The sequence below is a fragment of the Aythya ferina genome (assembly GCF_964211825.1).
Source record: "Aythya ferina genome assembly, chromosome: 11".
NCBI classification, from domain to species: Eukaryota; Metazoa; Chordata; class Aves; order Anseriformes; family Anatidae; genus Aythya; species Aythya ferina.
In genome coordinates, this window is record NC_140307.1 from 21,772,719 (window position 1) to 21,792,059 (window position 19,341).

General features: G+C 37.7%; 1 protein-coding gene and 2 long non-coding RNA genes across 8 annotated transcripts in view; 2 read left to right on the top strand and 1 right to left on the bottom strand.

The window, feature by feature from the left end:
- The first annotated feature begins 2,097 nt into the window (after positions 1–2,097).
- Positions 2,098–19,341, top strand: part of LOC311442440 (dmX-like protein 2) — a 56,398-nt gene continuing 39,154 nt past the window's right edge. For 2 of the 5 annotated variants that reach the window (XM_084531667.1, XM_084531669.1), the window contains exons 1-8: positions 2,104–2,367; positions 11,625–11,750; positions 13,531–13,602; positions 14,271–14,349; positions 14,981–15,134; positions 16,164–16,230; positions 18,038–18,213; positions 18,898–19,081. In XM_084531667.1, coding sequence (XP_084387793.1) covers positions 2,281–2,367; positions 11,625–11,750; positions 13,531–13,602; positions 14,271–14,349; positions 14,981–15,134; positions 16,164–16,230; positions 18,038–18,213; positions 18,898–19,081 — 945 coding nt within the window. In that variant the 5' untranslated portion in view covers positions 2,104–2,280. Of the gene's footprint in view, positions 2,368–11,624; positions 11,751–13,530; positions 13,603–14,270; positions 14,350–14,980; positions 15,135–16,163; positions 16,231–18,037; positions 18,214–18,897; positions 19,082–19,341 lie in introns of all 5 variants that reach the window. The other 3 variants (XM_084531670.1, XM_084531668.1, XM_084531666.1) reach the window with 3 other exon arrangements.
- Positions 2,417–6,356, top strand: LOC311442448. The gene is made up of 2 exons (XR_014696650.1): positions 2,417–2,843; positions 6,126–6,356. It is a non-coding gene; the product is annotated as an uncharacterized lncRNA (long non-coding RNA).
- On the bottom strand, positions 5,374–19,043 carry LOC311442445. Of its 2 annotated transcripts, XR_014696647.1 has the most exons (7): positions 18,925–19,043; positions 16,135–16,222; positions 12,897–12,965; positions 9,627–9,816; positions 7,319–7,427; positions 6,103–6,232; positions 5,374–5,539 (listed from the first exon to the last, which is right to left on the bottom strand). It is a non-coding gene; the product is annotated as an uncharacterized lncRNA (long non-coding RNA). The 2 variants fall into 2 exon arrangements; XR_014696648.1 differs by having other exon boundaries at positions 7,319–9,816.

The following is a 19,341-nucleotide window of genomic DNA, read 5'->3' on the forward strand; positions in this document are numbered from 1 at the left end:
GAAAAAAATGCCCCTTACGTGTTTCTTTTTCCCCTCAGAGAGAGAAGGAGGGGGGAGAATGGGAGAGATTGCTACATGTTCTTGTGCATAGAAACCACCGCTATATGCACTGAAAACCATTTCAACATGAGATATTTAAGTCACAAATAAGGATGAATCAAGATAAATGAAACTTGATCTGTCAGCAAAACTCAGGTGAAAATATTTTTTTTCAGGAGGAATGGGAAGGGCTTATCTGCAGGTACTTGGAGAGCAATTCTTGCACAAAGGTCTGCTTCCACAGCCCCAAACACAGTATTTTACTAGGAAATCCCTATTTTGGCATTATTTTCACTTTAAAGAGGAATCTTACCTGCTTCATTCTCTGTCCCATAACAAAGTCACAGTGGAATAAGAGCGCCACACAAGTCAAACACTAAAAAATCCCTCACCAGCTCAAACAATAAGTCTCTCTCACAGCTGGCACGCTTAAGAATTACTGGCACTCTTAGTCTGATTAGGTAACAGAAGTCTGAGCTAAAAGCCCGAACTCTCACCAGCCATGTCTGTCACCCAGTAAGATCAAAGTGGTCCTGCAAGTACTCTACTTGCACTAAAGACTCTTTGCAAAGAAAACCAGACAGCTTCACTACACCTAGGAGAGGAAAATGCTTTTCTTAAGATCACAGTGTTCTCCTGTCATCCTACTTAATATTATGCCTGCCTGCACTGATTTTCTATTCAAAAGCTCCTTATCTTTTCAGGCATTAGTTAAACTTTATTCCACTGATTTCCAAAAATATACTGGTTTTACCTTTAAGTCCTCCTGCATGCATTTGAAAAATCTTACCAAAACAGAAACAAAATTAGCATACATTTTATGTGGAAGTTAATCAGAAAAGTTATGGAATAGTAAGTATCAGTGGAAGCATGAGAACATTCTATAGTAGCTTGATATGTAACCTGGCCAACTGAAGATCAAAATGGTTATCTCCCATTTCATCTCAAATAGAGATAGCATCCCCTTTAAAAGGGAACAGACATTAAGTAGCATGGGAATAGGGTCAATCTTACTTTTTTGACATTTTTGTTGGGTTTTTGGTGTGTGTGTTGTTGGTTTTTTTTTGTCATTAAAAGGTGACTTCATTATATTTTAATTTACCGCTGCATTCTGAGTAAACTCATTTGTTCAGTAAGAGATGTGTACTTTCAAGAAGCAGTATAAGGCAAGAAAAAAAAAAAAAAAAAGCAAGGGGAAATAGAAACGTTGGGGTGCAGCTGGGCCTTGGGATGCGGGACCGATGCCTCCTGCCAGGAATAAATGTCCAAGGAGAGGAAAAGGTAGTAGTTTTCTCATCAAGGTGCTGTAAATGGACGTTTACAAGTTTGAAACACTTGTTTCTCATTGACACGAAGCAGCTCTCTTAATCCAAGGGGGCCTGCAGGGCTCCTGGTACCCACTGCAGGCTGTACCATCCCGCGGGCTCTGTTCAAACGTGAACAGCAGCTGCAGGGACACTCACTGATTCCCAAGAGCTTGGTGAGAATTTTGAAACGTGACAGAAAGTGACGCTCTTTAATGGAAAAAAATACTCTCTAAAGCAAAGTGAATAAACGGGCAGCTTGCTCTCTGCACCTGCAGAGCGCAGCGCACCCGAGCATCGCCGGTCCAGCCGCAGGCTTCCAGTCACCGAGGCGCTGCCCGGGCTCCTCCGCCCCGAGCGCTTCTTCCCTCACGCCTCCCGCTCCCCAGCCCACCTCCCGGCTTGATTAAAACCCCTTCCCCCTCCCAGAAAAAAAAAAAAAAAAAAAAAAATTCCCTCCCTCCTGCTCCTAGGAGGCGCCCTGCCGCAGCCTCACCTCAAGGCGTAAGCCGAGAGCCCGGCACCCCGCGGCACCCCGCGGCACCCCGAGGCTCCTCAGCGGCCGCCCGCGCCCCTCCGCTCCCCCTCAGCCCCTCAGCTCTCCTCAAGCGCCCCGCGCGCGGGGCTCCCCCCATCCACCCATCACCCGCGCAACGGCCGGGTGCGCGCATAGGGGCTCTTGCTGCTGCTCGCGCCTCACCTGACTCGGGCGCTGCCCGGCGCGTGCGCCGCCTCCCCCCACCTTTCCCTTTGCCTTCCTCCCTCCCGCGCGCGCGCGCTCCCGTGGCGGGCAGTGCCCGTGCCCGTGCCCGTGCGGCGGGCGGGAGCGCGGAGCCATCCGGGTCTCGCTCGCGCGGTGCTCGGTGGAGGCGGCGGTGGCTGAGGCGCTGCCGTCCCCGGGCGAGCCGGGGTGTGTGTGTGGGGGGGGGGGGCCGCCATGCACCTCCACCAGGTGCTCACCGGCGCTGTCAACCCCGGTGACAACTGCTACTCGGTGGGCAGCGTCGAGGACGTCCCCTTCACGGTAACGACGGGGGGGGGAGGGGAATCGCTGAGAGGGGGGTGCTAAAGCGGAGGTATTGTGGGAGTACAGGCGGCCGCGGGGGCGCTACCGAGGGGCACCGGAGCTCTCCCGGCTCCGCAGCCCCCCAGCAGGCAGGGCCAGCCCCGCCGTGGCCGTTGAGGGGGAGCCGGGCGGGCTGCGGTGCCCCCGCGGCGTTCCGAGGGCCAGGGGCCCTGTGCCCTGGGCTGGGGGAAAGCCCCGAGCTGGGCGGCCCCAGCCTGGGGGTCGTTTCCTCGCCTCTTTGTTTTTTTTTTTCTTCGTTTTTTTTCTGAACGCGGATGGTGTTTTTCTGCACGGAGAAAATACTGTGTTGCACCAGGCATCTGAAGAGGCCTATCTGCTACCCATGGGCAGTTGGCTTCAGTTACTGGGGTTAAAAAACCTCTAATTTCTTTGGCAGGTGCTCCTGTAAAAGTAGATGAGAAGAAACGCCTTCGGTAAATTTCAGGGGTCTGTGAATTTACATAATAAATCTGCTTATCATCCACGGGCAATTTCTTGTCAATTCCCATGTCGATTTTGTGTTCCTCAGTTTCTGAGGTGCCTGTCTGATTTTAACGAATGATCACCTTCTGCAGCACTTAGCACACGAAAATCTAATCAGTATGTTGTTATTTGTGAATAAATTGTCTTGTTAGACTTTGTGTTAACATCTACAAGATATTATCCAAGACACAAGCAAATTCCAAATTAAATGATATAGGGCATCATTTTTGGTCTCAGACAACCGCCATCAGACTTGTCAAACGTTTAAAGCTTACTTTAGATGATCACAGATGTCTAATTTCAGTAATGAATGCTTGAAATTCATAAGTAAAAGGTGCCATCTTTTTCTTTCTTTCCTTGTTCTGCTGCTATGCAGCCATACTGACATTAAAGGGACCTCTTACTTCTGATATTTATAAGTAACACACTCACATTCGCATTCTGATGTGTTGTCTTTCCTGTAACAATTTGAAAAGTCAGTAAACTGCTACAATAAAAGACAACTTTTTGCTATTTCTCATGGCAGTTTTGATAACATCAAAAATTAATATTGACATATATTACAGTTTAAGTAGGACTTTTCTAAGACTTCAGTCACTGTTTTCTCTGTCTGCTGTGACCAATTTTTTTTATAATATATTTAAGAAGTAGCTAACAGGATGGGGATGACTTTATAAATGTATTTCCTGAAATTCTGCAGCTGTAGCTTTCCTCTTTCCTTTTTCTCTTTTCTCTGTATTTGTGGTAGGCTTTTAACTTCCAGGTCAGTATAGCCAGAGCTCAGATGATATGTTCTGCCTAAAAAATATACTGTTTTAAAGTTTTACTGAATGGCATCTTAGTTATTCTGAGAATGACAAAGGGAAAAGGAATGTTTGCCATTCGTTATTTTTTATGTGCTAAAATGCTAGTATTAGTGACTCCAGGGAGTGAAACAAGAACTAGGATCAGACAGTTTTTTCTTTTTTTCTTTTCTTTTTTATTACTAAATGACAGAAGTTCTGTTTTTATCATTTCTGGTGATGCTTCAGTGCACTATTTGACTTGCTGTTGAGCTGGGCTTCCCATTCTCATTTCAGCAAATATTGTTAACTGTGTTTCCACAAAGGAATTCACAAAAGTTACAGGCAGTCAGCTGATATTTATATAAATGGGCCTTACAAAGTACACACCCTGGCTAAAGAGAAAAAGCACACAATATTTGAACCTTGTAGTCTAATAGGCAACTAATGTATTGTTAAAGCTTGTAAACTATCTACATTTTTGAAGCAGTATTTGATTTTACATAGCTTTTGTCATTAAGCAGCCTTTTTTAGCTAACCCAACTTCAGTCACCAACCCTAACCCTAGGTGCTGTGTATGTTACCAGTCTGAGTTCCCGTGACCTGGAATAAGGTGGTTTCTTACAAAGATGAGCTGTGATTAATCTGTTTGTATGACTTCTGCCCTTTGTCCAAACTCAAGGCTGTTTTTTTTTTCAGAAACTTTGAACAGAAGATAGCTGTTTCTAAGGTCAGTCTAGGTACCTGTACATAAGCACTTTTCTGATGGAGTTGAAAAGTTTTTAATTTAGGTTTTTAGTTTTTGAAAAAGCTTATTGGCATCTTCCATGCCAGCACTGACACTTGGCCTGGAACTGTGTGTAATCACAGAATGGCTGAGGTTGGAAGGGACCTCCAGAGATTATCTAGTTCAACCCCACGCTGAAGCAGCATCACCTAGAGCATGTTACACAGGATCGCATCCAAGTAAATTTTGAATATCTCCAAAGAGACTCTACAACCTCTTTGGACAGCATGTTCCAATGAATTTCAGAAACAGTTGCAGGTAGAGTTTCCCACACATATGTCATCTTTGGCAATTAAAAAAGCAAAATGTTCTTCCACAATAACTGAGAATAGGTTTTCTGCTCTGCTGTGCATTTCTCCTCTACTTCATCCTTCCTGAAAAATCACTTAGTAAAAGTTTCATTTGAAATCCCACTGTTATTTATTGCATGTAATCTGTATGTTCTCCACTGTGTCATGTTTACACGAATGGCACAATAGACTCTTTACTTCTGAGTCCTTAGTACATTTTTTTTCTGTGAAACTCTGTGTGTAAACATATTGTAAAGCATTTAATCACAAATCTGTCTCAATGTCAGTTTAGGAAAGCCTACTCTACCAGCACATGCTAGCGGTGGGCTTTTTGGACTTATTTTGCCAGTTTGCATTGACCATTTGTAATTCTCCTGGTGTTTGGGAGAGAGAAGGGGGATTGTAAATGTTCTGTCTGTTGATAGCTGTTTGAAAAGGTTTCAGAATCCAGGTGGCTTCATTGCTAATAGGAGGGAATAGGAATTTCTTAGTCTTACCTGTTTACTATCTATAGCCGCAACTTTAAAAAAGTGTTGTTATACAGGAGGAATAGCTGAACTTTTAGATTATCTCACAATACCAATACAGGCTTTAATTTAGGTTTTAATAAAGGTGAACTTTTTTTTTTTTTTTTTTTTTTTTTTTAATACCACTGTTGGCTGATTCTGATTTTGTTTCTTTGACATCATTTGCCATCTTGAAATGCCTCTGTACCCGTAATAGTAAACGTTAGAGCTTGAGAACTTCTGGTCTATTTCACTCACATCAAATTTGTAGATATTTCCAGGCTGTAGAAAGAAGAGAATCGTTTTATATACAAAGAGAAATATAAAATAAATATTACGTATTTATAAAACATCGTTACAATCGGAGAACCAAACAGGAAAAGACAGACATGTGGAAGATGAAGATGCACATGCCTCTTTCTTAGTATCTGAAAATCAAGGATATAGCATGAACTGTCACAGTAGGATACACAATGTCCTGCTTTTTCAGAGGCAAAGCCTGGTGCTCCTGCATTCAATTAGAGCTTTGTCATTGTTCATTTCAGTGGTCCTAGCTCTTGACAGTTAGAGCAGACATTGGCAAACTGTAGCTTATTAGTTGCTTGTGAATCTTGCAAGTCATCCTTGCATTCTGGCAGTTTTGCAATTCCATTTAATTTTCTGTTTAAAGTTATCAGTGACATTAGAAATGGAGGTTGGCAAGAATTCCATGTGGGTGGTTTTAATGCACTTGTTTTATTCAATGACTGCTTATAACTCCCGTTTGTCTGAGACCTCTGCACTGCTTTCACACATTACAGTACCTTAGCATCTTATTCTCTACCTTTACTTTTTGTATGGCTTACCAGTTTTCCATTCCATTTATCAGGCTGTGCAGATCATCACTCTGTTGCCACAAATATGGGAACCACTCTTCTTCTGGCAGGAGAGGTCTGTACTGCCATGAATGATCTCTCTGAAGATGTCAGCTGAATCCTTTAGAAAGAACTACTGATGTTAAATATTATGGCACTTCCCTATTCTTTGTCAGTGTAGGGTACTTCTACTGTGTTACTAGCTCAAGAAATTAAAGGACAAATTAAAAAGAATATGAAACACATTCTGTTCTAATGTAAATGTGCTAATATATTGAGTATACTAGAAAAGCTTAATAGAAGTAATCAAATGTGAAACTTGTATTAAGACATATAAGGTGGTATGTTGTGGTGGTTTTACTCGGGTGGGCAGCCGAGCTCCACCACAACCGCTCTCTCACTCCGCCCTCTCCTCAAAGAGGAAGGGGGAGAAAATACAACACAAAGAGCTCGAGGTTTGAGATGAGAATGGTTTTATTAAAGGGAAAGGGAATGGGGAGAAAAAGAAACAAAAACAACAATAAGGCTGCGCAGAAGCACAGAGAGAAGGAAAAAAAAAAAATCTCTACTTCCCCTTAATGAGCGATGTTCGGCCACATCCTGGGAAGCAGGGCCTCAAAATGTGTAGTGGTTGTTCAGGAGGAACAGCCCCCTCCCCCACAAGAGCCCCCCTTTTTATTGCTGAGTGTGGCATCAGGTGTTACGGAATATCCTTTTGGTTGGTTTAGGTCAGCTGCCCTGGTGATGTCCTCTCCCCATCACTTGCCCACCCACAGCCTGCTGACTCTTGAGGGCTTGGAGGGAGTCGTGATGCTGTGCCAGCACTATGCAGTAATAGACACAACACTGGAGTGATATCAGTGCTGTTCCAGCTACGAGTGCAGAACACGGTACTGTGGGCTGCTGCAGGGAAAGGTGATTCCATCCCAGACAGACCCAACACATATGTGGAAATACCTTTCGGTACTGGAAAGTATATTGACCCCTGCTGTTTTGAAAAGCTTGGAGACTATAAAAGTGAAAAAGTGAATGATTATTTTAAAATATGGGCGTGCCTTTTCTCAAAAGTGGCAATATGATGTACTTCATAAATAAACTTAAGTTTTAAAGTAAATATACCTTTACATAGTTTCAAGAAACAAGAACCATACTCAGAATAAATATCTACACTAAGAAAATGACCCCAAAGCCAAGAGACATCACTTACTCAAGGACCCTGGAGCTGCAGGCTGCTACCTGTTGAGAATGTGTTCCAACTGAGGTCTCTAAAGAACTAAATCCCCTCTGTTGGCACAGGACATGGGGTATGCTGCCAGCTGCTTGTGTAGTCCCAGGCACAGGCAAAGAGAAGGAAAGATAAGAGTGACAGTGGTAAGATTTTACTTAGAGATCTCTGCATTTTGATGATTCTTTAAGGAAAAAAAGATAAAACTTCTACTGTAAAACACCCTTTTATTTAAAGTTAACCTTTAAATAGTTAATTTGAAGTTAACCTTTTCAGTTAACTTCATAAAAACATGCTAAATAGTGTAATTATCCAGAAAAATGTTCATTTGCTGCTATAATATAAAGGGGTACATAGGGGACAGAGGAGGAGAAACTGAAACGTTGGAATAAGCCGGATACTGAGTTCTCTTACTTCACAAAGTAAACAACTGTACACAGTTATTAAATCTTTTCTGGTTCATGCATTGTCAAACTACACACATATATGAATGCATATTTAAGAAAATTAAGCACCCTTCCCCATATCAATTTTGAGGCACGTGTCCCTAACTCCTTCTAACAGGACTGAAACTAGTGATAAATCATGTTTAATTGAAATTGAAATTTGCAAGTTATCAATACCAACATTGAAACAAGGGATTATCTGAGAAGTTTAAGACCTTATTTTAAGTGGATCAGTGCCTTTTTTTGACTGTATTGAGCAACATTTTAAATCAAATCTTTTTAGCAGGTTTGTATCAATAATTATGAGGCAGATTGTTGAAATAAAAACTGAATTTGAATCTTTCGATTCTTTACTGTTTTAATTGCTCGCCCTTTGAGAAAAGTAGTGGGAGATTAAACTGCTTGTGAATATTGAATTCTGAATAAATTATTGAAACTGCAGGACTTGGTTCTATTTTTTTGTCTACCTGTGGGCATTTGTATCCTGGATCTCCATGGGGACTCGGGTGTCTCTAGCAGCATTGCCTGGTATCCATCCTGGTCTCCATCTCCCTTACTACTTGTGAATGTTTGCTGGACTGACCAGCATTTCACACCACCAGAGGAGTTGGTTTTGCAGTAAATTCAATATATAAAGTTGGAGAACAATAAGGCAAAGAGATTTTCAGTTCAGTGCCACAAATTATTTCAGTGTCTCAAGTCTTTTTGTCTCCCACTTTCTGGAAGAAATCATATTCAATTTAAATAATTATTAAAATAATTAAATAATAAAATAATTAATAATTATTTTTTACCTCCCAGACTGGGTCAAACAATTACACAGCCTAGTCATGAAGGAACCAGGATATTCTCTTACACAGATAATGTCCCTCTAACCACCTTTTAGCAATTTTTTTTTCCTCTCTCCTGCTTGCAGTATACTGATACTCTACTGTCAGTTCCTTAGAGCTTTCCAGAGTGATTGTAGACTTTGAGGACACATAAAGACAACACTGTGTCACTTTATTTTCATGAGATGGCCTCAGAAGTCTTTCAGACAGTCTGCATTTCATACCTTGTTTTCATTTTTATGTGCAATTGCATAGCTACTTTGAATATTTCATTGCTGCAGCTACTAGTAAAATTAGTATCTTCATTTCATGTTCAGATAGGCACTTAGCAACTGGGCCACGTCATACGGGACCACATCAAAACTTGCATGTTGGCCGGTGATGATAATGCTCACAAAAATAGGTGTTCACAAGCAAAATGTATATAGCTATTGAACCTAACTTTCTTCAGGTTGTAAAATGTGTAAACGTGTTCTCAGTTAACAACTGTGCTAATAGACATCTTCTGGAGCAACAAATTGCAATACATTTAAAAAAAAAAAAAAAGGAATAATTGTTTTTCTTTAAAAGTTTCTTTGCAAGGACATGCAAGACCTGTTACTTTAAATATTTTGGTAACAAGAAGGTAATTTATAGAAACACAATGATTTTCTGGGTTTCAGGAAACTAATAGCAAAACATTTTGTCACAGTCTTTCTGAAGTCCTGATATTTTTCTTTGTGTATTTTTTGCCAGTTCTCAAGTTGGGAGATGTAATATTCTCAGCTGAAATTCCACAACCCTTTCACTTAGAAACAAAGATCCAGAATTCTAGAAGTTTTAACAGTCACGCATTATGATTTTGTAACAGGCCCAACTGTTTGGAAGCTGTATGAGATTTATTTTCACAGTTGTGACTGAAAAAATTATTAAAAGCTAAAGCTTTATATATGACAGGCAACACAATGTTTGGGGAAATGTTAGCACAAGAAACAGCTTACAGGTCTGCATATTAGATAAAAGTCGGTAATCTACCTCATGTTAATTTCTTCAGTCTGAGTATCCGCTTTTCTGCTTATATTGCAGTTTCCTTTTTGTTTGTAGCAGTGGCTAAACTTTCACTAAATTCAGCATTTTTCTTCAGATTTTCTCATTTGATTCTCCTTTCCAGGAGGATCACTGCTTTATTCAGCTGTTGTAAAATTTCTGCCTTCTGTATTGGAATCTATGGAAAAAAATCAGGAAACAGACATCTTACTATAACTTTTCACTCTGAAACAGATTGTTAGTATATTGATGAGAGAATGGGATTTCTATGCTTGAATGTGGGAATTCGGTGCAACAGAACATCTGGAGAGATTAAGGGGTTTAGAATACTCTAGTGCATTAGGACAGGTAAAAGGTTGGCAGACATACATACTTATCCTGCCAAAAAAAAAAAAATGCTCCAAACTATCATTGTATTATAACCTATTCTTAAACAAATTATTTAGGCTGTAGTTTGTAATGTACAATGAAATACAATATACCCAAGACAAATTATTATTATAACACGTTTTTTTTAATGCTCAAAAGTGCAGAAATTGTATTCTTGTGGAAAAACTTCTCTTTGATACACTTTTTAAAGAGGGGAGCATATTTAAGGAATTTTTATGCAAATTCAATAATGAGTGCAGGGAAGAAAACTTGAAAAACTTTAAAAAAACAACAACAAAGAGAAAGTGAAAGTACACACAGAGCTTAAATTCTGTAATGAGTATTTCTTACTATTTCGTTTTGCCGTGGAAGATTTAAGCTCTCCTTTGCTAGTTTGTTTTGAAATGGGTTCATATTGCTCATGCCCTTGGAACTTGATAACATAAAAATTGGTTGCATAAAAATGGAAACCAACCCTTGTAAATCTGTTATGCAGGAAGAGTACAATTGTTCCTGTATTAAATATGTTTTCACTGATACTAAGGAGCAGCAGCGTTATATAGCAGAAATATCTTTAGGCTCTGCTTTCATTTTTAAAAAGAAAGTCTAATATGGTTGTGTAAATTAGCAATGGTGTAACTGCAAACAAATAGAATTTTTCTTCATTTCCTATGATGCTGAAGAGAAAACAAAATTATAACCATGGAGATTTTTTTCCCTTGAAAGTAGAATAAACATTTTTAATATAATACTGTCAACATCTGACAGTTAGAATCATAGAATCATAGAATATTCTGAGTTGGAAGGGACCCTTAAGGATCATCAAGTCCAACTCTTGACACCGCACAGGTCTACCCAAAAGTTCAGACCATGTGACTAAGTGCACAGTCCAATCTCTTCTTAAATTCAGACAGGCTCGGTGCAGTGACCACTTCCCTGGGGAGCCTGTTCCAGTGTGCAACCACCCTCTCTGTGAAGAACCCCCTCCTGACGTCCAGCCTCAATTTCCCCTGCCTCAGCTTAACCCCGTTCCCGCGGGTTCTGTCACTGGTGTTAATGGAGAAAAGGTCTCCTGCCTCTCGACACCCCCTTACGAGGAAGTTGACATTATTTTTCAATGGGTGTTATACTCCACTGTCCGATAAATGTAAAAACATACATTTCCAAGGCAAGGTGATAGTATTCATTATTTTATTGTACACTTAGTCCATAAACTGATCAAACCTCAGTATGTTCATATCTGTGCATAGCTGGACATACCCTTTCACCACTTTAAGTTTCTCAACGTGTCAGCATCATCTGGCAGAATTTCTTTTCCCTCCTGAAAGAATCTTTCCTAATCTGAAAGACTTTGAAGAGTGACCCTTAAAAGTTGCTTTTTACTTGTTGCTTATCCTGCTGGTGTTACCAAGATGATGAGGAATAAACTCTCTACATAGTAATAACATAAAGTTCATTATTTGTGTAAATGGAGATTTTCACAGATTTTTTTAAAAAACATAATAATTCTAATAATAATTTAGTTGTTTGTTAGTGCTTTTGTAGATTTTTTGTTTGTTTTTAATAAACTTTAAATTGTATTTCTTATAAATTTATTTCTTTTAAAAATTATTTCAGGCATATGGTTCTGGCTGTGACATTGTTATTCTGGCAAATGACTTCGAGTGTGTACAAATTATTCCTGGTGCTAAACATGGAAACATCCAGGTCAGTTGTGTGGAGTGCTCCCAACGACAAGGCAGGGTAAGGATTTTAATTGTTTGTTTGTTTGTTTTATAAACTTGAAGAAGGAAAAAATGAATACTCTAAATGACATAATTAAACATAATATGTTAATGCTATTACTGAGTTAATTTCATGACAAATATTTTTACTGATCTTTAACTTTCTGAAGAAAGCTTCTTATGCAATCCTCCTTAAGCAGAAGATTGTTTTATTATAATAGTAATTTATTTTTGTAAGTTTTGGGTTGGGGTGCGGGGAACAAGCAGGAAGCATCTTTTAAAAATGGATTTTATACCTTTCCAGGATGTACAATGACAAGTCTCACAAAATGTAGGAATATGTATTAGTTACTGTATAGCAATGGTATTAAAATTTTTGTTTTGTGAATGCCATTATTGTACGCTTGCATGTAGCTAATGACAACAAGAATATATTCATGTATACACACTCACATTTGTTTGTGTATATTTGTGCTTCCTGCAAAGTAATGAATTAAAAGTTCTTTATTTTTCAGAAAAGTCTAGGCATGTTTAATGTGTTTCAAAGTGCTACAGTGTGAGCTTTTGCAACTGTGCGGCCCTTGACTAGCTGCTCGGCTTTACTTTTAATCCCCAAACAATGCATAGCTTTATTTTTAATCCCCAAACAATACTAAACAGACAGTCTAGATTGCTGAAAAAAGAAAACAACTTTCTATGAGGTATTGCAGAGCACTGAGCAAATTTTGCTTATCAGTTTTCCCTGCCTACCACTGTTAGCTTGTAAACAAATTGGTTTTAGTATTTAGAAAGCCCCAGTTAGAATTCAGGCAAGTTTAGCTGGCAAGGCCCCTGCACTACAACCAAGCAGTCCCGGTGGGACTGGAAGAGAGATTCCATCTGCATGGGGGACCGCTGCAAGATCACCATGAACCCCTGGGTGCTTCTGCATACAGGACTCTGAACTCATGGTCAGTTTTTCTGGGGCGAGTGTGTTATTGCAACCTTTTTTTTTCCTTACCCTGTATGAAGAGGAAGTAAGATTTCATAAGAACAGTAGTGAAACTTTTGCATAATTTCTGTATTGAAGACACCAAATCCTGAATGGGAGAAACTTAAACAGTTGTTCTTTTAAAAATCTTTTAAGCAAGAAGACAGAATTTACAAGATAGTCAAAAGTACTTACAAGCATTTGAATATTAGGAGCACAACCAGATTAAATTCCTAATAAAGGCCATTGTGTAAATAGAGGTTTCTGTGAAAAAAAGTAGATTAAAGCAATTAAGGAGTGGTACAAGTACTTCAGTTTTCCCATTTACTGTTTGTCTTACCTGGCAATATATTTAGCTATTCAAATGGAATCAAATTTCCTCCCATTTTTTAGTAATTACTATTTAGAGGTACAAAATGGAACACAGGATCACGCTGAGACCCAGACACTAATAATTATTTCATTAGTTAGTTGTAAAGTAGAGCGAACAAGAGTAGAAGTAGTGAAGATATCAGCTTTCTCTTATGCATCAATGGTAGTTGCTTTAGAAGTATGTATTAGATCTGATGGACAGTGTGTATCCCACTGAACAAGATGTATTCTCTGCTTAAGTTAAGATCTTAAAGATGGGCTCATTCAAAGGTATGCATTTCTCAACTTCCTTTAGAAGGTATTTGTATAACACAATGAATTGCATTTATATTAATTTTACTTTTCTTGTTTGATTACACATAGAATTTGTACTGGAAATTCTTTAGCTATTTTGAAATACTAAAGAGCAGCTAGACTTATCTACACCTTACATCTTGAGTCTTCATTTTTTTTCCAGATTGCAGCATCGTATGGAAATGCTGTTTGCATTTTTGAACCACTTGGTATAAATAATCATAAAAGAAATAGTGTAAGTATGTATTTCATGGCTGTAATTCAGTTTAGGTTCTTAGAAAAAAGTATGTCTGCCAGTTCTTATTGAATTGGCACACAAAAGACTAGTCAATAAACTTTTTCCACCATCCGTAATAAAATCGGATGGTCAGGATCATCTACTGTATAAACCGAACTGGGCATTGCACTTTCCCAAGTTCCCAACATCTCATGCTAGAGTGACATGGTGGTGAGCTGGTATTTCTTTAAATTGGTCTATCAGATCTGGAGTACAGATACATGACTTGTTTGTGTATATGTGTTTCCAAGCTAGTTTTAACAACGTGGTCATGACTGAATGCTCAAGTCTTAACTGTGCTCTCAAGTGTGTTTCACAATCTTTGTTCTATCTATAGTGCCATTCCGTATATTGTTGTAAATGTATGCCTGGTTTACGGTAATCTACAAATACATTTGTGTATGTGACAGATCCAGGTCAGGTTCACACAGCACTCTGTGATGCATACAATTTTTTATAAAACAACTGAAGAAATTATTAAAACTAGATTCCACAATCTGGCGCTGGGTCCTGAATTTGTATGTAATAGGCTAAATAGTAATTTTCTAAAGAAAGAAAGAAATACAAATGCCTTTGTATTTTGCTGTTGATGTGAAAATTAATTCTTTATTTTTTTTAAACTACAGCAGCTAAGGTGTCAGTGGCTTAAAACAGGGCAATTTTTCCTCAGTTCTATGACTTACAACCTAGCATGGGATCCTCAAGGTAATGTGGAACTTTTGATGCATTTGTTCAACATTTGTAGTTGAAGAACTTGAACACAAATTATTTTTATTGAAATGAAATGGGAGAACAAATACAGACATTTTAGATGGTCCATTCTCAGGCAGTGTTACATAAAATGCAGTGCTGCAATTAGCATTTGTGAAGATGCACTACCAAGTATTTGAGTGTTTTGTGCAAGATTTTAGTTTGGGAATCATGGTGTTAAGTTGCTAACTGGCTTAAATCACTACTTAAATCATTTAAATAGGATTTTAGCACAATTGAAGTCAGCAGCGTACCAAGAGAGAGAAAATGATAAAATGCCTAACAATATGTAGTATTTGAGATGTTAATGGCTGTTTAGCGTCTTCAACAGTCATTGTAAAATATGATCTATCAATTTAAGTCATTTAAAAACATCAAAACAAACATATTCTTTCTTAAAAGACATTAGAAATTTAAAATGTTTTGATAAAAATAGCTGTATAATATGATTGAATACCCTATCATATTTAAAATGACTTCATAAAGTTGTGCTTTCAACTTGTTTTTAATAATTCTCATCAAAATGTGATGACAGATGATGAATGCATCATCTTGGTTTCCCAGCTTTGATGTTGTTCACTTTCAGGTAACAGGCTACTGACAGCAACTAACTGTTTGCAATTGTGGGCCCCACCATCTAGTGACATTCTAGAAGAAGATGAAGATGATCCTGACAATCAGATGAAAGATGATAAAGTTCTCCCTGTTCTAAATGACTGGAAGTGTGTCTGGCAGTGCAAGTGAGTGAGATAACTCATTTTAAGACAGATTGCAATGCCAACTCATATATCATCTCTATCTTTCTCTAGAAAACCATATTGTAAAATTTGCTTTTAAATAGGCTTAAAATACCATAAAATTCAAACAATATAAGTTACTCAAAGTAAAAATATTTTTCATGTGACTAAGTCATCAGGTAACCTTGTCAAAGACTTGACTGTATCACTGGCAATATGTATAAATTGTCCCCCTTCTCAGCTTTGAAAGTAGTGCTGAGATATTGAATAAGACCAAACATAGGAGCAATAGCAGGCAGACATGCTATGCTGATCAAGATGAGAGGTGTTTTCTGAAACTTAGGAATCACAGAATCACAGAACTGTAGGGGTTGGACCTCGACAGATCATCGGGTCCAACCCCCTGCCAAAGCAGGTTCCTCAGAGTTAAGAGTCTTGAAACGCTCTTTCTTCCCAGTTACATTTGAGATCCATGTTACAGAAGTGTTTCATGATCTGTCATTTCTATAGATATACAGACTTGGAAAGCAGCCACCCATAAACCTAAGTTTTGTCTGACTTTTGAAAACATTTCAGATTTTATGCCTATAAAGCACTGTGTAGGCTGCTTGCCTCTTTCAGCTGACCCATACATTTCAGTCATTGTGAAATAGCATTGCAAATTATCTAAAAGATCTTCACTTTCCTTTATTCCTAAGTCTTGGTTTCACTGGGAATAGAAAAGCAAGTAGAACAATATTCACATCTGTGATCTCATTAGATCTAGCCAGGGCTTGCCATACTTAATTAATTTTAATATACTGGTTTTCTGTAGAGAAAACTGTGTGAGAATAGTAAATACATTGTTTCAATCAAGCAAATACTCTTATGCTTCTGCCGTTTCTAAAGTATGTTTAAAGTTACAGCTATAAATTTGAATATATTTCGTATAAATAATGCACAGTAATACTGAATCAACTGAATATACATGGAATAAAAACATGGAATAAAAGACTTTACTTACAGTTTAAAACTTTACTTTTGTGTCTTTAGGACTGCAGTATCGGTACATTTGATGGCATGGTCTCCTGATGGTGAATACTTTGCAACAGCTGGGAAGGTAAAAACAACAAAATAAATAAGTGCTTGAGATGTGTTCATTTCTTTGTCAAAAGTAAATAAGTAATTTAAAATGGTCCTATACCATATAAATACATTATAGTCTGAGCTAAGTTAAATTATCATCTCCTATATAATACATAAATTTCACATAATTCCTTGAACTTCAGCAACAAGAATTTGGATTTAGCTATGTACTGTTACTGACTACTTCAGAATTGACCTAGAAATACATTGACATTCATACGGACATATCATTATATCATTATGATATAAAACATAAACATTTAAACTGGTGTAATATGCATATCACTGCATAAATTAGAAGAGAATTTTCTATTTACAGTGAAGTCTGGGATCAGTTATCAGTTCCTAACTTCTATTTCAATTTTTCATATTTTTTGTCAAATTGCTAGTCAAGCTAAGATTTCAATTAATAATTCTCTTTAATTTTACTCTCTCATTTGAGTGATTTCCTTTGTTTTTTGAGGCAGGATAGTTAAGCATTTATTGCTTGTGCTTAATGTTGGTCAAATGATGAGATGAATTTTAGTAAGCATTATTTTCTTACACTTACTAAAGAGGACAACTGAATCATGAGCTCTGTTGTTTTATGACTATAAACATAGTAACACCACCTTAAAAACATTACATTTGGAATCAATGTGATTATAAAATTAACAAAACATTTGCTTTGTTTCATATTTCTGCTTCCCATGAATATACATATATTCATGTGTATATATGTATATATGTATACACATATATATATGTATATTCCCATATATACATAAGAATTTGACTAAGTGTGTGAGGCTGTTGGTTCCAGTAGTTATTTCCTATTTGTAGGACAGCTCTATCTTAATTCCTATATAATCTTTAATCATAATTCTTAACAGGGCTGTCTATCAAACTTCTTTCTTGCAGAATCTGTGATTAGATACTGTATTTTTAGGTGCTTGTCAGGAAATACAAATAAAAGATCTCTCAGAGATAATTAATTCATTTATTTACTTTATTCTGTATCTGTACTCCAGCAGCCAGTCCTGAAATCCAGGGATGTGTCCTGCAGCTGTATACAATGTATTTTGGTCGTACTAGTAATGTTGCCCTTAGCCCACATCAGTGTAGATGTATTCCTGTCTCATTTATCAGCATTTGTTGTATTGCCGTATCAATATTTCAGTTGTCTTTCAGTTAACTACATCAGTGGTGCCCAACAATTCAAACCAGAAAGGTAGCATAGATTGCGCTAGTGGAGAGGAAGGTTGTATCATATGGTTACTGCTCAATTATGTGCCTATGCTCAGTAGATACAGTGCTTTCTGTGAAAGTAACGTTTCCTGTCCATGGGAACCAACAGTGACTTACAGCACAAATTTTCCTAAGGGAGAAACTGATTGCTAATGAGTTTAATACTGTCCTGTGAGTGGCAGCCCGTTTCTGGGTTCTGTCTTTGCAGGGTAAAGGATGTGGGATTTAAGCATGCATATGTGGTATGCAGAAAATGCATAGACAACCAAGAGGAAAGTAGGGAGCCAAACAGACTGCAAGAAAAATTACTTCTGGGACTGATGTGTTGCCAGCAGACTATTTATTTGGTCCTCCAACTCATTCCAGGATGACCATCATTAAAATACATGGCCTCAGGAATAAGTTGTATGGAAAACTGTAAATAGTTCTGTGCAATAGATTGAGTATTTATTAAAGATACTGGAACAGCAGTTTCCTCATCATTTAGCATTTTATTTTTGTGACATTTTCACTTACAGATATCTAATCCTGTGTCATTTTGCTGATTTAACTAGGATGACTGCCTCTTAAAGGTTTGGTATCCTGTGACTGGTTGGAAGTCATCTCTTCTGCCCCAACAGAATGAAGAGAAGAAATGCTCAGGGGTTGTCCACTTCTCATTTGTCTATTTAGCTCATCCTCGAGCAGTGACGGGATTTTCATGGCGTAACATTAGCAAATACATGCCCAGGTTTGAAAGATTTTATTTAAAAATAAATAAATAAATGTTTGAACTTTTTTTTAACACACTGCTTAAAATTTGGCTACAAGAACATGGTTCAATTTCTCTGCTTATACTTTCAAGAAATAAAACATATGAGTATCTTCACGTATGCTTCTGGATTACCTAGTACAACAGTCATAGTCACATTAATAGGAGAGACTTATTTTAAAATATGGTCTTAACTTTAGTGCCTTCTCAGGTTATGCCAGAAAGCATAAGGCTTGGTCTTTATCAAATAGTATTGTGGCATTGGAAATAGAATATTTGCTTAAACAATTAGCACTTAGAAGCTTTGTTTTATATACTCATGTTTAATTAGCTGATTTCACTTTTCAGGATTGAGTAAAATTGTATTCTTCACATAATCCAGCAAGCCAGATAATTTAGGGAGTTTCATGTCCACAGTTTTATGGTAACTGCTGGATTTAACAAATAATAACCATTCTATGTTCACATGCATTTTTGCTAATAATTTATGAGTTTATCTATCAACATACTAAAAGTCACTACTCATATAAAATGTTTAGTTAGCATAGAAATTTGGATGAAGTAATTATAACTGCTAAATACCTGTACATTCCCCTGATTTTTGCTGTGTCCATATGCCTAATTTAATTATATTGGATAATTCCTTGATATGTCTATCTTTAGGGGTTTAGTCTGTAATGTGTTACTCACGTCATGTCTTGATGGCATCTGTCGGCTGTGGGCAGAGACACTGTTACCAGAAGATACTCTTCTGGGTGAGCAGATCTGTGAAACTAGCACTTCCAGCATTAGCAGCACCATTTCTCAATCTGGAAAGCAAAAAGACAAAATACAGCATGCACTAGAGGTACAATGCTTGTCAATTTTTAATTTCAGGATTGTTAAAACTTGTAAATGTTTACTAGAAAAATTAAAGTATGTAGAAATATAATATCTATATGTTACATATTAGAACTATATCTAATATCTAGTTCTTACAAGCATAACAGAATAGTCTGAATTATTTTATATGAGTTAAGTTTCTTATTAATCACTGAAGAAGTCAGAGACATCTAATAAGCTTCATGTTTTTAAAACTACTACTTTTTCTGTAGCTAATTAATAGCA